Source organism: Sinohyriopsis cumingii, chromosome 4 (assembly GCF_028554795.1).
Source record: "Sinohyriopsis cumingii isolate HCF-2022 chromosome 4, ASM2855479v2, whole genome shotgun sequence".
Lineage (NCBI taxonomy): Eukaryota > Metazoa > Mollusca > Bivalvia > Unionida > Unionidae > Sinohyriopsis > Sinohyriopsis cumingii.
In genome coordinates this window covers 14978318-15000686 of record NC_142964.1, presented here as the reverse complement: position 1 = coordinate 15000686, position 22369 = coordinate 14978318, and the positions used below count along the sequence as shown (strand labels likewise).

Below are 22369 nucleotides of genomic sequence, written 5' to 3'. Positions count from 1 at the left end.
ATCCTAACCATAGCTACTCCAATGGCTTGTTCCAAACTTTGATAATATACCTGCTCATTTATATATGACAATCTTTCCTCAAAAGGTACAAAGTCTTATGGACTTGTTCAATAAACTAATAGAAAAACAAGTTCGAGCAAGAGTAAAATCAAAGCAGTGATTTCTGAGATATTGTAACTCAAAGTTACTATATAGTTCCTCTATTTCAGACCAGTTTGTGGGAACATTTGCACATGCTTACCTTACATTATGTAATATGATACAATTACACTAGACCCAAGCTGATAGCCCTTCCATTGGCCACTGGTAATTACCATATACACTCACCTACATATTGAGTCCTGCACAGACCCACATTTGCCATTGCTTAACAAACCAGCAAATCTGGGTCACTGCAATTTGTAAGGAGAAATCATTTTTAAAAAAAAACATTGTTGCTTATCTGCTGGTGCATTATCCAACAGCAGATCAGGTTCTGTATTGTTTGAAGAAGGACTTGACTTCTAAGCAATTGTAAACTGTATACAGTAGATAAGTAACTGCTAAACTAGGTTGACCAACACATCAGAGAGGTCCCTAAACAAAGCTGACTAACATATCAAAGAGATCTTAAACAAGGTTGACCAGCATATCTAAGAGTTCAATTATAATTCAATTCAAAACAGAACGCTCCAGTGGCCTAGTGGTTAGAGCATCTGCCGTGGATGCGGAAGGTCGTGGGTTCGATCACCGGCCGAGTCATAACAAAGACTTGTAAAAATGGTACTAACAGCTTCCTCGCTTGGCACTCAGCATGAAGAGGTGAGTGTTAAGACTGGTCAGCCTGGTGTCAGAATAATGTGACTTGGTGTGACATCATGCTACATGTCTGTGGCATGATGCCCCAATGATGGACATCACTATAAACTGCCACACTGCAGACATTCTAGCAACCTGACCAAAAAATTGTTAAAGCTGGAAGAAGAGGTTGACTTTGATTTTATATTGGAACTGTCAGTTGAGTTTTTCCAGAATCATTGTTTGGAAATCTAGAAGTCAGCTGACCGCTATTTTTGTGCCTATTATAAAAGGCGGTAATATATTTAGTCCTGATTGGTCATGCTAAATAAAGGGTGTGTTTCTGACATAAAAATTCTTGTGTTTAAATTACCCCATCGAAAAATCTAGTCAGTCTACATTTTTTTCTTTCAAGAGTGAAAATATAAGGAAATCTAGACTGAATTTTGAAGAAATTCTCTCGTAAAACATTTATCCAAGGAACCAGATGTCAGGAAAGTCGAAGACACAATTTGGTGGTGGAAGAGTACAAAGCTTGAAAGCACAAGGTATCTGTGTCAATCTCATGTAATTCATTGATACCACTATAATGATTTGCTTGAATTTATTTGTTTATATTTGCATGAATTTATGTTTAAATTTGCAGATCAATTCTCTTGATATGAATATAACTGTGTTTGAGTTATCTATCTGAATTCATACAATGATCTTCTTTATATAAGTTTGACGAATTGTTTGAAGTTGTCGTCTTGTTTGTATAGGAACTGGGTATTCTAAGATTTCATGCATGACTTTAGTTGATATGAATTACGAGAATCCATTTGAATTCACTGATCTTAGATGATTTCATGTATGCTAAAGACTCGAATGTGTGTATTCGCTGAAAATGACACAGTTAAGCCATATAATGAATTTCATTCATTCACGTAATTGAGACGAGAACAGAACTGTTATGTCCTGTGTGATGTTAATGGGAATCAGTGATGAAATAGGCATTAGGAAGTACATTAATCTTATGAAACTCGGTTTGTTTATGGTCTGCCATGTTTAGCTTGACCAGATAGCCTTTGGTATCTATTTGAATTCCGAAAGAATAATATCTGACATAACAAGAGGGCAGTAATGATCTATTCCCAGTAGAATATCTGACGGAAAATTTAGGTTGCTTCTCTATTTATTTTGAAAGGGGAAATAGCTCCACTGACGTATCCACATACCTCCTTATCCAAGTATCTGTGTACTTACGTATCCACCTACCCACACGAAGTTTGATGACCAAAAAGAGGCAAGACAGTAGGGAGGTTGGAGAAGGGAAAAAGCGAAAGGACCTAGAGGAACAACCACAGTGAAGTTGGAGTGGATTGAAAATCAGCAGGTTATGAAGTTTTACAAGGCAATGATTTCGATTGTTCACTCGATTCTATGATGAACCAATTCTATTATTTAAACAGATCGGCTATTTATATAAATATATTTGTGTTTGAAATTCAGTGAAAAATTTATTTCAAAGAGAAGTGTATTTTCCTAATTTAATGTATTATCACAGTTGCTTATGTAATTCATTAAATTATTGGTTTTCATGTATGGGGGCTCGTGTCATTCTGTTCTATATATCTGCTCAGATCTATTTATTCCACCTATAAGTTTCACACTTTATATTAATATTTGCTCAATCCGGGCAATAACACTAAGGGCAATCATCTCCTAGATAATGAGAACCGAATAAAGCGGACACCTTGTAAGAAGGTACAATCCGCCAATCAATACCACCCACCAGCATCACTACAATAGCAAATTCAGACATTTTTGGACTATATTACTGTGATACATCAAAAGATTGTTAGTACATCATGATACTCCATGGCATTAGCACATTACTTCGTTCGAGAATACAGGCACATCAACACATTCAATATTGGAACTTATTTGGAATACCACTGAATTCAATTGGAACTCGTACATTTATACTTGAGATAAAACTTTTAGGACTATTTGGGACTTAATGCACAATACTGCAAGTCATTTTTAAATTTTCACCTTGTATTATAGTGAAATAAATCATTTGTTGACTTTTACAATACTTATTGGTTTTCACTCTTTTCTGTTACTTAGTTTAACACATTATTCCATGGTTACGAGTTTAAGTGGCAAGAGGTAGTAGCCTACTGCCGAGCTCTGTAGCGTCAAGGTCATGTATGATACACTAAATTGGATGGTATTATAGAAAGGTAGACAGATGTAGCTCTACAATAATACCAAATAATCTGGAATTTCTAGTTGCAATACAAAATACAGAGGGAAACACCTCTGTTTTTGGACCCGATATTTTTTTCTACCCAAAATTTGCCCGTGGTCAGAATCTAATTTTGTGTCTGGATTTTAAACTTTTTGGTCTCAAAACTAAGGCAAACCGGTATGAACTGCAAACAGAACCTTTGCAAAACGTATGATAAGATGGGCATTTGGAATAAAGAGTGGTCTCGATACAAAAATAATAGGTCTGTTAAGCAAAAAAAAGTACACAAAAAAAAAAACTTCTGTTCATGCGTGATGCGAGCCAAACAGCCAATGAAAAATGAGGTTTCTAACACAACTAGGCAGTGTATTATTGGAAGATCACCTGGAAGTTGGTGTTTTCAGATGTATTCTGAAATAGCTTTCAAAATGTGTTTCCTACTTGAATTTCAGACAAAAATGACAAAAACCTCCAGGGGTTAATGTGTTAAGACCATGGAGTCATAACATTGGCAAAACATTAACATTACAGTCTGCAAGAGCTGAATTAATTGCCTGTGCCCAAATGGTGTTCTGATTAGACAAGTTTACTGCTATGTATTATATAAGTATGTATAGATGGATGGGCTGTGAAACCCTTTTTAAAATTAAAATAAAAACAACAAATTTATGTGTACCTATGCAGGATAAAATATTAAAAGATATGCTACAATTCTTAGAAGGTATATAAAATAAAAGATAAATGTAATAGAGGTAAAATCCTTAAAATATACTCAGCTTTTGTTGTTGTTGTATAAATTGCAGTCTTTAAGAAGCCAAAGGCTTAAATTTCTCTTATTGTACATCAAAAGTTTGACTGAATTTACATTTTTGAAAAATTAATAAAACTTCTCTCATTTTGAGACCAGTTTATGTGCTTCTCTATGAGTATAAATTTAAAAAACTTTAAAAATCTAATGAACGGTAGAGTCAGTAACATTCTGTAGAAATGTTTTTAAGGTGGTAAATAAGTCTTTCAAAGGAATGTTCAAAATCGTAAACAGTATCTCAAATTAGGTACAAAGTCAGCACTTTTTCAGTCTTACCATATTGTTACATATCACATAAAATTATCTTTTGAACCATAACTGTCTGTCATGGCACAAAGTTAAAGTTTTGGACACAATCCAAACAACCCTGTAAGCAATGACCTGCCTTATTCCTTGGTTCACCTAATTAATCTAATACACTGAGAGGCCTGTACTTGTGTACACCTCATTTATGATTTGCGTGTACTTTAACACCTGAATTTGCTCATTTAAAAACAAAATAGAAACAAGCAAGTTCAATGAATTGTTTTGTCCCCAACTTACTTTAGTGAGGTCACCAAATTTATACAATGATGAAATCTGTCCTGTTTGACAGACCTATAGAATTATTAGGCAGAGTGGAAAGTAACCAAGATTCATGTCTGCTTCTGAAAGGGCAATTCATTTTGTTTGGGTTTTTAGTGAGGTTTTTTTTTTGCTTAATGAACCAAAGTCATCAGGATTCTGCATATTCCACAACACAACCTCAAAGGGCAATCTGAGTAAAAGTGCAGAAAAAGTGAACAAATACAAACTGAACAATGACCTTGATTTTGAAGATAAAACCTTGACTTTGATACATGTGTTACCATCAAATTAGAAACTTAAATATGCTTATGGTTCATCCCTGAACTTCTAAACAGCTTTTAAGATCAAAGTAGAAACCAAAGCAACTGTGAAATATATACCTGTGAATTTAACACTGAAGACAGGACACCAAAAGTGGAATGCAGCATATATCTTCTAGTGACAACATATATTAAATTTTATTCACTTATTTTGAATAGCTGGTAAGTTAGTGAAGGGGAAAATGTTACCAAAATCTAAATTAGTGGCCTGTAACCTGGATCCTCAGGAAAGAACCCTCAATACAGTACCAATATACCAAATTTTAACTGTAATGGTACAAAATTTTGTAGCAATTTTATTGTCAGCATGACATGTAAACATTAAGTTTCATGTATGGGCTAGGATGCTATAGCTTGATAACTTGTAATAATTAATCTGTTCTGCTGGGGGGCATGAACTGAGTTTTAATTTGGGGATGCTTGGCTAACAGTTAGAGCCAGACAAGAGTGCAAATGTTAACATGAGATCATTGCAGTAAACTGTCCAGACTGATATAAACCAAACATTTTTGGAAGTTGTTGTCCATCTGAAACAGGTGTCATAAAATGATATTTTCCAAAATAGTTATTAATAAAGGCAGACTAGATAGAATTAACCTGATTTTTATGGGAGTGAAAAGAATTTTTGCAGGTAAAGTAGTAATCTGGATTAAAGGTAAGCTATATGAGGGGGAGGGTATTCTCAGATTCCCAGATGAAAATCATGGATTCAGAATAATTGCTCCCCATAGAATTAATCGGTTTTTCTGCTACGGAGGAATGCCTGAGGGGTTCCAATATCAGTAGAGAGTACTCGTCTTGTTAAGTAAATCATCTTAAGGATGCATGCTGGAAAGTGAGGAACACTGAAGGAAAGGAAAGAGATCCAACTTTGAAGGGAGGCATGAATCACAAATGTAGCACAAAGGTTAGTCTCAATTACATACTTAAAATATTTGACTGTGACCTTGAAGATATGACCCCTCCACCACATATACCCAAAATACCTTCAAATGATGATATGTAAGTATACCATTCTATTCTATTCCAGACCTTGACTGAAAACTTAAAATATTGAGCTGTTCCAATGAAGACAAGCTTCCAATACACAGCACATCTTCTAATGATGATGTGTAAGTATACCCAATTTCCAAACTCTTAAAATGGATGTTTCAGAGCTGAAAATGTGATAGAAAACTCAAAATACTGAACCATGATTATGACGCTGAAGATGGGATCCTCAAGGTGGTATATGACACACCTTTTAATGATAATGTATTAGAATACCAAGTTTCAAGTTAGCGAGCAGAAACAAATGTGTAATGGATGACCACATGAAGGACACATGAAAGGTAGTGCATATAATATGTCTTCCACTTTTCACTAAAAGACTTGGGATAAAAGCAAGAGTCCATTGAAGGATCTTACACTTTACTGGCTCAATTTTTTCCCCAGAAATTCAAGATTACACCATTTGTTCCTTTAACTGCTGAGTGCTGAAACCATGTTTGATATTTTTGATATTTCTCAGCAATAACAAGGTTGTAAAATTAGCTGCCATGGTGGACAGATTGGATGTCAGCTTCATACCATTTTCATTTTGGGTCAACAAGGTATCATAAGAAGCTTTCCCAAGGAAACCCCATATTGATACTACCTTCATTTTGATGGAGCACCAAAAATAAGACTTTCAGGATGGATGCCATGGTGGCCATATTCAATATTAGAATGGTACCATTTCTATTTAATATCAACAAGACATCATAACAAGTCTTCTGATGAATTTACAATGTCAATATAACCAGCTATATAGGACTAGTGAAAACAAGATTTTCAAAATGTCCATTATGGCAGTCATAAAAGAAGTTTGATCAGCACCATTTTCATTTATGACCAACTAGACATCATAAGAAGTCTTTCAATGAAAACGCCATGCTAATATGTCCATCCATTCTGGATGAATGGTGACAAGATTTTCAAGATGGCCTATGTGGCAGGCATATTGAATGTCTGATTGGCACCACCAGGACCAACTAGACATAATTGAGAATTTATTTCAAAAAAACCCATTTCGATACAACCATCCATTCAGTAGGATATTGATATTAATAGATGGCCACCATGGGGTCCATACTTGGAATCAGACTGATACCATTTTAAGCCTTCTGGTGAAAACCTGATGATAATATTTACTTTCATTTAGGATTATTAGAAATAACAAGATGTGGTGGCCATAACGGACATCTGATCAATACCATTTTTATTTAGGACCAGCTAAACATCATTAGAAGTCTTCTGGTCAAAACCTCATGACAATACATGCATTACTTTATGCTCAGGATGAGTAAACATTTTCAAGATGGCCACTGTGGCAGCAATATTGGACATCAGATTGGCAGCAGTTTCATTTAGGACCATCTGATTTTCATAATTAGTCTTTTTGTGGGAATCTCATACTGATATGATCATTTATCAGCAGTAGCGATAACAAGATTTTCAAGATGACAGCCATAACAGCCAACAAATGAATACCATTTTTCACTTATGACTAACTAGACACCTTAAGTCTTTTAGTGAAAACCCCATGTTGATATGACAATCCCTTCAGGAGCAGTAGCTATAAGTTTTCATGATGACAACTATGGCAGCCACAATGGATACCAGATTGGCACTATTTTTATTTAGGATCAACTAGATATTATTACAAGTCTTTTGGTGAAAACCATAAGTAGCAAAATGCTGCAGCAGCCATACTGGATGTCCAAGTGGCAAAATTTCCAGTTAGGACCAACTAGACCATGGGATGAATGTTTGTGCAAAGTTCATGACAATTTTCCAATTAGTTTAGGAGGAGTAGTGATAAACTTGTGCTAATGGGCAAAAGACAAAAGACCATTCCATAAGTTCTTCTGGTCTATAACCAAAAGAAAAACTTGAAATACATAATAATTATGTAATGCAACTGTGTACAATCTCGTAATAAAATCTACCAATCAAAACGATAGATGAGACTGGGAAGGGGAGGGGCTACAGTCCAATTTGAAAGAGGGCAAGCTTGCTGTTTGAATCAATAAATGGAATTGGCTGAATGTGCTTGTAATTAATGAGTGGTCTCATTTTGGAGGTTGTTGTAAAAAGAGATTCCATGCATTTATTTGAAGATAACTTGGTGATGTGTCTCTTGACTGCAAATGCACCTAAAAAGTCATAATCTAGAAGAAACACAGAAACCAAAAACTATATTTGCAATTTTGCCCTTGGAGCAAAGATCATGTGCTGATTAATGAAGTCAGGATATTACTAAAGATATACTGGAAAAGAAAACACAAAAAACCTGCAGAAAACTGAAAACTACTCTGCTAAGGAAAGTCAGCAATGACTTACATTATCCTTTGTTGTGACCTTGACCTGGAATCATGAGGTATGACTAAATATGTGAGGCACATTCAAGATATGAATAAGATTAACGTTTCATTCAAATATCTTCAATGGTTAAACAATTAAATCCACACATAAATACAGATCATGATTTATTTTTCATTGTTGTGACCTTGACCTGGAATCATGAGGTATGACTGAATATGTGAGGCACTTTCAAGATATGAATAAGACTCAAGTTTCATTCAAATATCTTCAATGGTTTTACAATTAAACCCATACATTATCATTATTTACTTTTCCTTACTGTGACCTTGACCTTGACCCAAAAAGGTAAGGCTAAGGTATGCAACAAAATGACTATACATGATACATATCTGGCCAAAGCTTCATTAATATATCTAAAGTGATCCCAATGGTTTGAACAAGGATACAAGTCACAGAATTATATGTTCTTTGCAGAGGTGCTCGCAGGGTTTTATCATATGGGGGAAGTTCTCCTTCCCTCCTTGTCACCAAAATGGGGGGGGGGATATATATAAAAAAGGAGGAAACAAACTTAGTTCAATATACATTCTCTCTTGGATTTGTGTTGTAACCTTTTGTACTCTGAAGACCAATAATTCTGAAACTTTACTGCACATTTCGGGTGGGGTGGGGGTGGCAGTACAACTAACTCGGCATCTGACGAGAAATTCCACTACTTCTTTCAGCCTCCCATCCACTTTCCACATTCCTGCCAGCAATAACTTGATGTTGAAAATAATCAGTTATCTTACATCCCACCATGGTTGATTTCACTTTCCGGAAATGGACCAAAGTTAACACATGCACACATAAAAGTAAAGGGTATCAATTGCAGAGCCCCTCTAGGGCACATATTTTTCCTCTTATAAATAATTATTGGGATTTCCAAATATCCTTTTGTATTAATGTTCATCTGCAGATGTTTGGAATGGAAGAGGTACAGTGATAGAAAAATATCCTTATTTTTAACATTTATTATTAGATTCTTATTTGTTCAATTTATCATAACAGGAATAAAATTTGTATACTGCTGTGCAGATTACATTTTTAACCTCTTTCCAAGTGTGCAAATTCATACAAATTTTGTGCGATTAGCACACCCTGGAGCATTTGACATCTTTGCCTTGATGCACGAGGTCTGGTTAAGGTATGCAATACACTGTCCAACCATGAAATATACCTGTTTCATGATCTTTCAACCATTACAAATGTTACAGGGTGGACATGCAAGATGTTAACAGATGGACTGATGGATAGACAATGTCCTAACATAATATGCATGATCTACAGAAATTCTGATGAAAGTGGCCTCTGGAATGCTGTATACAGTCATCAAAACAATATACATACATGTAAATATATCAGACTGATCTGCCTTATCTCTGTCACAGAAAGTCTCCAGGAACATAGTGATGTTTATTATTACCTCTGATCTCTCGAAGATTTCTATTTCCTATATACATAACAGACTTCAATAGACATGAGCCACAAGTAACAAATCTTGAAAAAAAATCAAATAAACAACTGAGGTTTCCTCTGAATTGTTTTATTTTGAGCTTCCTATCTACTTGGATAACCTCTCCCAAAGCATGCTTACGTACCAAAAAAATGAAGGCAAATCTAGAAGAGAAATAAAGACCACCACCAAAAAAAAATGTGAAGATTCTCTCTAAACAACTTTGAAGCCAAACTGATATCAAATCATTATTTTCCAATGTTCCATAAACACTATTTTCACTAACACAACAGTGGAAAAAAACTACCTACCATCATTTACCAAAACGAATACCAAGTACCATCAAAGTACCATGTCTAAGTCACCCAATGCTCAGAGGATCAAACAATGATGCTACATATAGGTAGGTAGGTAGGTAGGTAGGTAGACACACACACACACTGAGTGCAAGATTTAGGCATAAGCTAAACAAGCTACAGCTTTGGGCCTCACAGTCTGAAGGGGCCTCTCAAACTGATTTTATACCAAATAGGGCCTCTACAGCTTCCCATAGCTTAGGGCCTCACTACCCAAACCAAAATGCATCCTTGCTGAAAGCTTGTGGCAAGCTTGCGGTAAGCTAGTTTGATGTTTATAAGCTAACATGGATGCTTGCGCAAGCTTGTACAAGCAAGTGCAGGCTTAGGCAAGATAGCTGGATATAACCGCAAGCTTGCACAAGCTTGCGCAAACTTGTACAAGCTTTCTTGTTTGCTTCAGAAATTAAAACTAGCTTGCACAAGCTTTCTTGTTTGTTTCATAAAGTAAAACTAGCTTGCGCAAGCTTACTTGTTTTCTTCAGAAAGTAAAATTAGCTTGCGCAAGCTTGTTTTCTTCAGAAAGTAAAACTAGCTTGCGCAAGCTTTCTTTTATGTTTCAGAAAGTAAATTTAAACTAGCTTGCAACAAGTTTCTTCATATATATATATATATATATCCACTGCTTGTGAAAGTTTGAGACCATGTATCCTAGTAGCAGGCACCATCACTGTCACGCCCCTACAAAAACAAATTCATGACCTGATGAACAATCATGAAGTGTTGAATTTTGATGAATCATGTACTTGAAGTTCATGAACACAATGATGAATTTTTATGAACTATTACACTGGACAACAAATTTTTACAAAAGTCATGTTACTGAAATAAAATTAGTCAATTCTTATCAATTTTTATGTGCTGAACACGAATATGACAGTCAAATTGCAAAATTGGCTCTAGTTTTTTGTAATCTGCAAGAAATTAATGTTTACATAACGAAATGCATTCCAATAGTAAAAGGTCAACTGTAATAGCCTACCTATAAAAAATCAAGTCATTGACTACATCTTAGATTTCTTCGCCTGTCTCTTGTACAGCTGTTCGGGAGCATCTCTGAGGAGTGTCCAGCAGTAGTCAGCCAGCATTGTAGTGGACCATTTTCCCTGGTATCTTTGTTCCATTGTTGCAATATCTTGATGAAAACGTTCGCCGTGTTCATCACTAACAATACCACAGTTGCTAGGAAAGAAATCCAAATGGGAATGAAGGAAGTGAATCTTTAGAGACATATTGCAGCCAAGTTTCTTATACTTCATCAACATGTCTTCTACTAGTTCCTTATAGTTTTCTGCCCTAACATTTCCGAGGAAGTTTGTAGAAACTAGGCGAAAAGCATTCCATGCTTGTTTCGCGTCACCTTCCAGCAAGTTGTTGAACCGGTCATCTTTGAAAAGCTCTCGAATCTGAGGACCCACAAAAACTCCCTCTTTAATCTTTGCTTCGCTGAGTCGAGGGAATTTTTCATGCAGGTATCGGAATGCTGGCAAAGTCCGGTCAATGGCTTTCACGAAGTTCTTCATCAAACCTAGTTTGATGTGAAGGGGTGGTAGCAAGATTTTCTGAGCCTCAACCAGAGCTGGGTGTTGGATATTCTTCTCTCCAATGACTACATTCTGCCTGTGAGTCCATTCCTTCCTCATGTAGTGCATTTCCCTTGCTCGGCTATCCCACTCGCATAAGAAACACATGTATTTTGTATATCCTTGCTGCAGTCCCATTAAAAGGGCAACTACCTTCAAATCACCACAGAGGTGCCAGCTGTACTTGTTATACTCAATGGAATTCAGTAGCTGCCTTAAGTTATCGTATGTCTCTTTCATGTGGACAGCATACGCTACTGGAATAGATGGAAGAATGTTTCCATTGTGCAAAAGCACAGCCTTGAGACTCAGTTTCGAAGAGTCCACAAATAGTCTCCATTCTTGTGGGTCATGAGTGATTTTTAAAGCATTCATGAGGCCCTCAATATCGGAACAGAATATCAGATTACTTTCCTTTCTGAAGAAAGGCTCCAATTGCTGGTGGCGCTTTCGATATGCAGTAATTGTGACATCTTCTTCTAGAAGATTCCATTGTTGGAGTCTTGATCCTAGCAATTCTGCCTTGTTCTTTGATAAGTCCAAATCACGAATCAGGTCATTTAGTTCTTCCTGTGTTATTCTGTGTGGGGTTGATGATGCACCACAGTGAAAATCTGGATCACTGCATGCTGATGGACCAGGAGAAAAACAGGTCGACTCACCTTTGTCTTCGTCAGATGAATCAAGAGAATATTCTGCTGGAGGTTCTGGAATAGGAAGTCCCTCACCATGTGGAACTGGTCTCAATGCAGACGGAATGTTTGGGTAGACTATTCTCGACTTCTTTCGCTTCGTTATTCCGCCGGAAAGAGGAGGAACCAAGCAGAAGTAACAGTCATTTAGGTGGTTGCTTGGCTCTCTCCACACCATTGGGACTGCAAACGGCATTGATGACCTTTTGCAATTCAACCACTGTGAAAGCTGTGTTGTACATGTAGCACAGCATATATGCGGAGCCCAAGGCTTGTCTTGGTCACCAACCTTGCATCCGAAGTAAAGATGATATGCCTTCTTCACTTGAGAATTGATACTTTTCTTCTGGTTGGCAAATGTCACTTCCCCACAAATATAGCAAAAATTGTCCGCGGTATTAACACACTTTCGAGGCATTACTGTTCTTTATTGTACGTAAATGGATAAAATAATAAGTTTTATGTAACAGTAGCTTGAACTGTCTCGCACAATGTCTAAAATATTTTAAATGCTGAACCTATCTGATTGGGCTTTATATAGTACACTGCTTATGTCAGCTTCAGCAGCCGCCTGGCATTAGTATAATAGGCCTACACATGTATAGTACACTGCTGACGTCAACTTACTTCAGCAGCCGCATGGCATTAGTATTGCATTGCATCAGAAAATGATGCAATCAACTGTGGATGATGTGAGCATGATGGTATTATGCAATGTTACATCATTATTCCGGATGTTGCTGCAGTCCTACTGGAGAAATTTACACAGTGAAACATAGAAAATGAGGTATATGAATATCTTCAAAACGAGAGCCAATAAAAATTTTTCACGGTTATATTCATGTTCGGCACACCAAAATACTACAGATTAGGGCCTTTTCAAGTCAGTAATGATTTCACTGTTGACCAGTGTTATAATATCTTTGAAGTTCCTGAAATGTCATGAACTAATGGTTCATGAACAATTCAAGTACTTTGATGCAATACCATGGTATTTCTTAAAAAATGTATATTAAATATCTGTATCATTATATTCATAAAATGTTCATGAAAATTTATCATACAAACTTCTCACAATATTAGTGAAATTTAAATAAAGGTGAATTTTTTCTTCTTTTTTTAAAATGATATACTGTATAAATGTTCATTCAGATCTTTAATTCAATACTTGTGTACTTAACCTGAGTATTTCTGGATTAATATGGGAAAATATTTTCTGGCCAGCATCAACAAAATATATTTGCTTTAAAAAGCTTTCAATGACTTTGTCCTAATGTTTTTTTTCTTCTCTCCATTACTGTTATAAACTGCATATTCTATTGACTTAGTCACTGGTTGCCAATTTGCAGTAAAAACCGAAATATATTAACAACGATTATCCTGATTGGGTGACTATGAAAAAAGATGTGATATGATTGGTTAATATACGCACGCGATTTCAACAGTTAAGCTTCCTCAGAAACCAAAGATCATGCCGATGGTTAGGCAAAAACCTCGAACAAAAACCGTGGACTCCGTGGAATGGACAGATGAGAATATTTTCAATATCATTTTTTTAAAGTAAGTAGAAGTGCAGAGAAGCGATTTTGAAGAATATGAAGGAAATGATTTGGTGAGAGCAAAATTAGGCGGAAAAGCGTACCAAGCCTGGATGACCAAAATTACAGTATCTTTTTCTTGGTCATTCGTGATTATTTCAGTAGAAGTTATATGGATATTTTATTGGTTTATATATGTCATCATATTATTTATAACCAAGCTAATGACACGATTTTGTTCAGACCTAATTTAAATCTGCTCATCGAAGTTTTGAAAATCACTAAACATTATCACCCCCACCCCCCAGTTCTCGATACCAGACGTGGTACGATATCGATAGGAGCTGAGATGTTCGAGATCGTTTTCTTTTACATGACATCACTATTTCTATAATCTGATGTAATTTGGTAATTTAAAAAAAAAAACCTTAAGAAAATAGTTAATGCGTGAAACTGTTCACAATAAAAGTGCAAATAACAACGTGATGAAACCGGAAGCAGCTATACGCAACATGCGGAGTCGGAGTGGATGCATTAGTGACATACTAAGGGTCTATACCACACAAGTCTGGCGTTTTATCAATAAAAAATGGCGAAAATATTTGAAAGCATAAAATAACCGTTATCTGTAATATATACAGTTATTTAGTGTAACGATGTTGTCAAAAAAATTGTCATATTTTACTGAATAAAACATCCGTCTCCTGTGACTATACCTATGGCTAGACAGATTCAATTAATATAAAACTGACAAAATTCTGCAATAATATAAATGCTCAGTATTATGCGTAAGGGATTAAATCATTTTTGAGTTGGATCATATTATTCCAGTAAGCAAAGTGGGGTACAATGATAATGTGCTAAAAGCTAAAAACAATGTTGATCAGAAATTATCTGTAATTAACTAACTTTACCTTTTTTCAGACCAGACAGCAGAAAAGTAAAATTGTTAGAGGATGAAGTTTGTAGGTTAAGGAGGAAAATTTGAAAACTGGAGGATCCAAGATGGAAGAGACATTAAATTGTGACTGCTGCAACAATGTTAAAGATCCAAACAGTAATTGGATGGAACAGCTTAAGTTGCAGAAGGGGACATTCAGTAGTGACAATGGACAGGATTTGATTAAATTATAGACCCTGAACATCTTCACAAAAGAGTTATCAGACAGGTCAGTCTCTGGAAGAAGATTGGTCATGAGAAACCCCAGCTGAAAGACAGCCCCATGACGATGAAATATGCTTCAACAGTTGATTGCAGGCAACTGCCCCAATATCTCTTGAACATTTTTCAAAGAAAAATTACAGAACATACAAAAAGTGTTGCTATGGGTAAAAAAAAAAGAATATCACTTGTCAGTTTAAATTTATCTGAAATCAAATACAGTTTTTAAGATAATATGTTGCATTTTATACTGTATTAACCCCATCCCCCATCTAAGGTTATTGTATGATTCAGGATGAAATAGGTATTTGTGACTTGTCAGGTAATCATATTTTGTTTTATAGGCACTGTTCATGAAGTCATGAATCATTGAGAAACTTTGTTCATCATAGTTCATGAATATGTTCATGCACTTGTTCATGAATGATGATGATCCAATTTGTGGACTGTTTTCAGTTCATGCACATTCTAGAATAATTCATGAACCTTTTGATGAACTTTCATGAATGGTTCTTGAACCAAGTTCATGAATAGTTCATGCCAGTTCATTCATTATTCATGATCATTTCATAGAGGCGTGACACTTGCAGCTAGGGGAACACATAAAGCTTCTGCAGCCTTGGGTAAGTTTGCAGTGAATGAATAAACTTGAACAATGGAATTAAACTTAATGTTTTGGCGGAACAGATTTGTTTTCCACTGCATTGCAACTATAAGATTACATTATTTAATCATTAAATATGCAGATTACTTCATTGGAATGAAGTAAAACTTTGCTATATATTATGACAAAATGGTCCACCAGGAGCAGTTGAGTCTAAAATGCATTTCTGGACAGGGGCCTTCGGACTCCCAGACCCCCCCTTCACATTTTCAGGGTTTTTTTTGGAAGAGGGGAAAACACAATCATGTCTGATTTTTGAAAGCCCAGATGCTTGTAGCAAGAAATCTCTGCAAGCTTGCAACAAGCTAGTAACAAGCTTGCGCAAGCTAGTAACAAACTTGTGCAAGCTTGTGTATACTTATTGTACTAGGTAAATAAATAACAAGCTTGCGCATGCTTGTGCAAGCTTAAGCTTGCGCAAGCTTGTGCAAGCTTAAGCTTTCGCAAGCTTGTGCATGCTTATGACACTTTTGTTAAATAAGCTTGTGCAAGCTTGCTGCAATGTTCCAAATACAAGCTTGCCGCAAGCTTTATAAATAAGCTTGTGGCAAGCTTGCTGCAAGCTTTAAAACAAGTTTGCAATTTTGGTTTGGGTATGTCTAAATCTGGCACTGCATACATACATATATACATACATAAGTATATGATCTTTATCTTTATCCTTGCCACCATTCTGTCATAAAAAAGCAACAAATTTCTAAAATAAAACCCTCACTTGAAAAAGCAACATTATTGGAGACCAAGCGTCATTTTAAACCCGATTTCGAATGCACAGAACGATTTTTTTATGAACACTATTGACAGACTCTGTCTTGAGGGACTACTTTTCCAAACAGAAAGAACCCATTTTAAAACAACAAAAAACATGTCTTGATATGGATCTCACCTGTCTATTTCTCTCATCACCAATTCGAGAAATCTGAATTTTCTTCCGCCCCATTCTCCTTTCTGACTCGCCACCTTTCTGGGTCACCCCTTCTTTTTCCTGAGCCACTATTGTAGTTTTATCAACACTGCTAGTCCTAAAAGACAAAAAAGATACATGCAGCACAAATAAATATCTCAATTACATTACAAAACAAAACAGGAAAACAACTTACAGTATCTAGTGCTTTTTTGTGCAAAACACCTTCATAAATAGCATGTTGAATAGCAAAATATGCATCAGAATTCTACACGGATAATAATAACAATGGACTGAAGTCACTCTACAATAAAACATGAGGCTTAAGAAGGCATGCAGTCAAAATATAAACAGTAGTTGATAGAAGGTTGGTTGCTTCCCCTTATACTTGACCTTTGGAAGGAAATCCATATGGGTCTGAATCTGTTTTCTAATGCATAACCAATCATTTTCTTTTGATGATAAATATGTTGTTTGATTTATAATCATATGTATCTACCAAACACTTTGAAAAATATGGGGGTTTTCTTCACCCATGCATCACATGGTAGTTGCAACATAGGACTAAAAGGGGCCCTGGGTGGCCAAGTGGTCTAAAGTGCTCACCTTGACCGATCACTGCCATCCCACCGCTGTCAGTGTGGGTTAGATTCTCGGGCTAGGACAAAGTTTGTATGTGAGAAAGCTTGCCAGTAGCTTCCCATGGGTCTGTGATTCTTGCCAGAGTTTTCCCTTGGTTATTCCTGCAGAAGTTATAGCAGCCACCATGTATAGCCTATCTTGCACTGAGAAATGGCCTTAAACCCAAAACAACCACCACCACCACTGGAACATGACAACTTTGGTCAATATCAATACAATGCAGAAGTTGGCATTTCAAATGGTTGACATACAGGTACAACAAAAATGGAAAACATAACAATGGAAAAAAAAGAAAGAAAGAACAAGTACTCATATTTTATATTCAGCTTTAAGATAATGGATGACTGGATGCTGGAAATGAATGAATAGATGGATGGATGTAAAAGATTTTTCCACATACTTTTCTGATTAGCCAACAACAGTGCCTGTGTGTAACCTGTCCACACTGCTTAAGTGAGCTCAAATGAACAACATATCATGCATTAGAATATTTTGCATGATGATTATCTTCAGAACTGAACCTTTTAGAAAAAACATACAGACAGCATGACATGTATTTGTAACTCCCCATATACAAAGATCCATGCATTTGGACGTTCAGATCACCAAATGAAATGTGCAGGGAGTTTGCAGGGGATTTATCTTTAACAAACCTAGTGTCTGAATGTAGTCAGTTGGGCTGCTGAGGGTGAAAATGATGCCTCTGTTGGGTTTGATAACATACTCTGGCATGACTGGAACTCTGCTTATCTTACATACCAATCATGCTAACTTCATCAGCTACAATTACCATCTGGAAATGCTGATATGACTGACCAGTACACTGATCATGTTATAGCATGAACACTGAACACCCTCAATGTTCATGACAGTAACTGGGGTCCTAAAGTGAACAGTGAACACAGTTTCCTAATAGTGAAAATTTACTTCAGAAACCTTTAAGTTACTTTGAAGTAACATTATAGGCAAAACTTTCTTCAAACTGGATACTGCCATCTTGAAAAATATATCAGATTCAAGGTAAGTTGTTGCGTCTATGTTTGCTTTAACTCATTCGGCCCCAATCCTGCCTGTAGGCGTGATGAGGCTGTACCCTATTTCCAAGCTCTGCAGCATCAAGGTCATTTAAGATACACCACAGTGTGTGTGTGTCGTGGGGGGGGGGGGGCAAAAAAGCAGACATATATAGCTCTACAATGATAACAAATAATCTGGAAGTTCTATTTGCACTACAAAATACAGAGGGAAAAAACCTAATTTTTTGGACCCCGTTTTTTTCACCCAAAATTCACTCGTGGTCAGAATGCAATTTTGTGTTTGGATTTTAGACCTTTTGGCCTCAGAGCTAAGGCAGACCGGTCTGAACTGCACACAGACAGGTGATCCTTTGCAAAAACTAGGAGTTCTAGTTGCTCTACAAAATACAGAGGGGTCGCTCACCAGTTATTATGTACTTTTGAGATAGTGATGTATGTAAGGTGAAGTTGTTTGCATTTAAAACACACACAATGGAGAGAATGTTGGCATACCGATATGCTACATTAATGTAATGTGGATGATATTTCTTTTGGATATTGTACTTTTGGAAATTGTACATGATCTAAGCACACTGCTAACTAAAATGACTGCTCCCTTGTGCTAAAAAATCAGCCTGAATTAGTCTAAAGTACACTATCCATAGAAGCTATTAAAATAGGGAAAATGAATTTTGCCAGACTAGAAAATACCAGCTTCTGAAAGTGCAATAAATGAATTACCAAATATATAAAATGTAAAGAAAGTTATCGGCTCTTTGTTTTTTTTACAATTTACCTCTGAAGTTCAGGAAGTGAAAATGCCCAAGTGGAGTTAGCACTTTTTTGAAAGGTGCACATCTGGAGTAAGGCCAAGCTGTATATTCTATAACCCATATTACACCCATCAATCATACACCAAAATAAAGGGAATTAAAGGTTCTTTGAATTATACATGTACGTGATGGGTGGGTTGGGTTGTGGGACTATCCACGATGGAATTGTTTTAAAAAAATTTGGATGTCAACTTTCAATTTAATGGTTCTATCATTTAATCATTTAATAAAGGGTGGCACATTTTTCTTCTAGTTTTGCCATTTAATTTTTATTTACTTGTGAGTAATGCAGTTTTATAAAAAAGCTATTCATTATATGAGTGTCAGTGAGCTAATAAATAGTTAAGTAAAGTTATCCCAATTTTTGACAAACTAAATTGAACACGTAACTTGTCGTTTGAATGTTTTCAGTCATTGAATGTAACATTATTTTTTGCTGTCTGAATACAAGCAGAAAATATGGTAGCAACAGCAATACCAGTTACTGATATATTTTGAGACGTATGAAATGTATTTATTATATAAGCCTTTCAACTTCACATTGAACTTAGAAATTATTTGGGGACACAAGTCAGTAAAACTTAGAAAAATGCTATGACAATACTGTACTTAAAATAAAATAAAATTTTGCAGATCTTGTGCTTTTCTTTTGTTCTTCTTTTTGAAGATGCAAGTTGTATGCAGTTTTTAAGGTGAAGTAGCCTTATGGATGAATGGATGCATGTAACTTAAGAGAACTGTTAAACAGAAAAAGAAAGTAAATAAAGAACAAGAGGCCTAATACAACTCAAAAATAACTTAAAAGCTGATCATTTTATGAAATAGATTTATGAACTATTTTCTCAATTAAACCCTATGAATACATCTTCCAAACTTTCTATGATTGTGAATTTTACCTATTTACTTTATTTTAATTGAATTTAAATTTTACTTTTATTTGCCTATTTACGTAATTCTGATAAAATATTCTCGCCAAAGATAAAAACATAACCTCACTTACAAATAGAATCTTCCAAGACCTTGATGATATGAACCTATTCATGAAATTTTATGAAAATTTCATGAGAAATATACTTATCAACTGTAGTTTTCAGACACCAAATCTTTGCTTCCAAAATAATTTTTTCCTGCCTCAAAAGTTTCTGACATCACCTTAAAAGAATCTTATTTATTCACTTATGTTTTCGGGCATAAAGCTAATTCTCCAGTTACAAGCCAAGATGGAGAGAGATATCACTTCTGAAGGTGATGGAATGATTTACTTTTCAATCGAAATTGCCCTGAAAAGTGACTGTTGGAAATTAGAAGAAACATGATTCACTATTCATTAGGTGCCAGACACTGATAATATAACAAAGGACATTTGTTTTAACTGTATTACTTACCAAATGAGAAAAAATCTTACTCATAAAATTCTTTTAAAATGATGTCACTCTTGATTAAATGAGACAAACGGTAGTAAAGTTCAAACCATCAGCACAAGAGAAATGTTTACATTTCCCCTGCCTTAACTTTGACCTTGAGGCAGTGGTCCTAGATGTGGTATGTGACACAATATATACTTGGACAAAAGTTTCATGAAAACCTCTCCAATCATTATAAAGTTAAGGACCAAACAAGCTAATTGTAACAGATGGATGGACAGACATAGCCAAAACATAATATGCATAACTTATGACATGTATACAAATGATGAAACAAGGCTGGTTGTCTGTTTTAATTCATTTCCATGCTCATATAGTATAAATAATTTGCTGTGTGACTTAATGGAGTGCTCAATTTTGCTCAACTTTGTAGGTGTAGTGAACACTTTTTGGCTTGGATTTTTTGTCTTCTCCAACAATAAATTAAATATTTTATAATATTTTGAGACAGCAAAATTAAATCAATCATTTTTCTCCATATGAATACAAATGGCAATTACAGTAGTCTTTACTGTGGTAACAAGCTCAGCCAATCAGATGCAAGATCACCTTATTAATATGCAGAGATCTCACTTATTACAAAACCTAAGACCATGACAATATAAGCTTATTTCCAAAGCTTGAGCGAAATCCAACTGAAATGTGATCTCCAAAGACAACAAGCCATTGATATGAATAGATCTTATTCATGATCAAACTTATCCAACATCTTGATTACTATATAACATTTATCATCAAAATCAGATTAAACAGTCATTAGAATGTAGACAACTTCATCCAGCTGCAAACACGAATACTTCATTACTATGGCTGTCCAAGAAGAGGTTGAGAGAGAACTTCGCTACTTTGAGAGTTTGAGGCCCCTAGATGACGAGTATTTGAGAATTAAAAATAACTGGTAAAAACCAAAGTCCCTTAGGTTGAGGCCCAGGCGATATCCCCCCCCCCCCGCCCAATTGGGCTGTGGATGGATCTCACTCATAATCACACCATCCAAGATCTTGTTGATATAAGGCTATTTGCCAAGTTTGATCATAATCTGATCAGAAATTGCAATTAGAATGTAGACGAGTTTTGCCAAACATATTCATCATGAACTTAATATTCATGGACCTCACTCATAATCATACAATCCGAGATCTTGTTGACAAAAGTCCATTTACCAAGTTCGATCAAAATCTGACCAGAAAAAGCTATCAGAATGAAGAAAATTTCATCGAAGCATGTACATGATTGCCTTATTAATATGCACAGATCTCACTCATAATCACAATAATCCAAGACCCTGATGATATAGGTCCATTTACAAAGTTTGATCAAAATCCTATCAAAGACAGCCTTAACTTGCTCAGCCAATCAGATGCTGGACCATGATGTTGCTGTTGTTTTGGGTTTAACACCGTTTCTCAGCAAAAGATCAGCTAAATATGGTGAACAGAATAACTTGTGAAGGAAGAACCTGAGAAAACCCCAGAAAGAACTACAAATTCATGGGAAGCCACTGGCACTTTCCTCACATACCCAGATTGGTTGAGCTTTAGACTTGAACCCAACCAGACAAACTGAGATGGCAGTGATTGGCAAAGGCAAGCACTGTAGACATGCAGCCTCTTGTGGGTCCTGGTGCTGGATCATCTAATCAATATGCATTGCTCTAAAAAAAACACTATCCAACATCTTGTTGATTTTAAACATTTTACCAAGTCTTATCAAAACTGAGTTTGAGATGTAAGAAACTCAATCATTCAGATGAAATTCCAACTCATTAATATCAATAAATTTTGCTAATAATTCAACTACTCCGACATCTCCATGATAAAACTCTACTATCTTCCATATTTTGCCAAATTGGATCAGAACGTCTTTTGAGCAGTAACAAGCCCAGCCTATCAGATGCATAATCACAACTTTAATATACATGGACAGAAGGCTAGATAGGAATTTAAGACTGGGTATTGTATTCTCTGGTCTGGAACTAATTGCCTTATTTTAATTTGATGGGATATT

The 22369-nt window shown here is 35.7% G+C and overlaps 1 protein-coding gene and 1 long non-coding RNA gene across 6 annotated transcripts in view; one reads left to right on the top strand and one right to left on the bottom strand.

The window, feature by feature from the left end:
- Nucleotides 1-22369, bottom strand: part of LOC149800653 (myocyte-specific enhancer factor 2C-like) — a 229759-nt gene that overhangs the window by 58227 nt on the left and 149163 nt on the right. For all 5 annotated transcript variants that reach the window (XM_089954667.1, XM_089954668.1, XM_089954671.1 and 2 more), the window contains one exon: nt 16430-16565. In XM_089954667.1, the coding sequence (XP_089810793.1) occupies nt 16430-16565 (136 nt within the window). The remainder of the gene's footprint in view (nt 1-16429; nt 16566-22369) is intronic.
- LOC149800654 (uncharacterized) overlaps nt 17786-22369 on the top strand; it is an 82420-nt gene continuing 77836 nt past the window's right edge. Inside the window, exon 1 of the long non-coding RNA XR_016420541.1 lies at nt 17786-18109. This is a non-coding gene — a long non-coding RNA (uncharacterized LOC149800654). The remainder of the gene's footprint in view (nt 18110-22369) is intronic.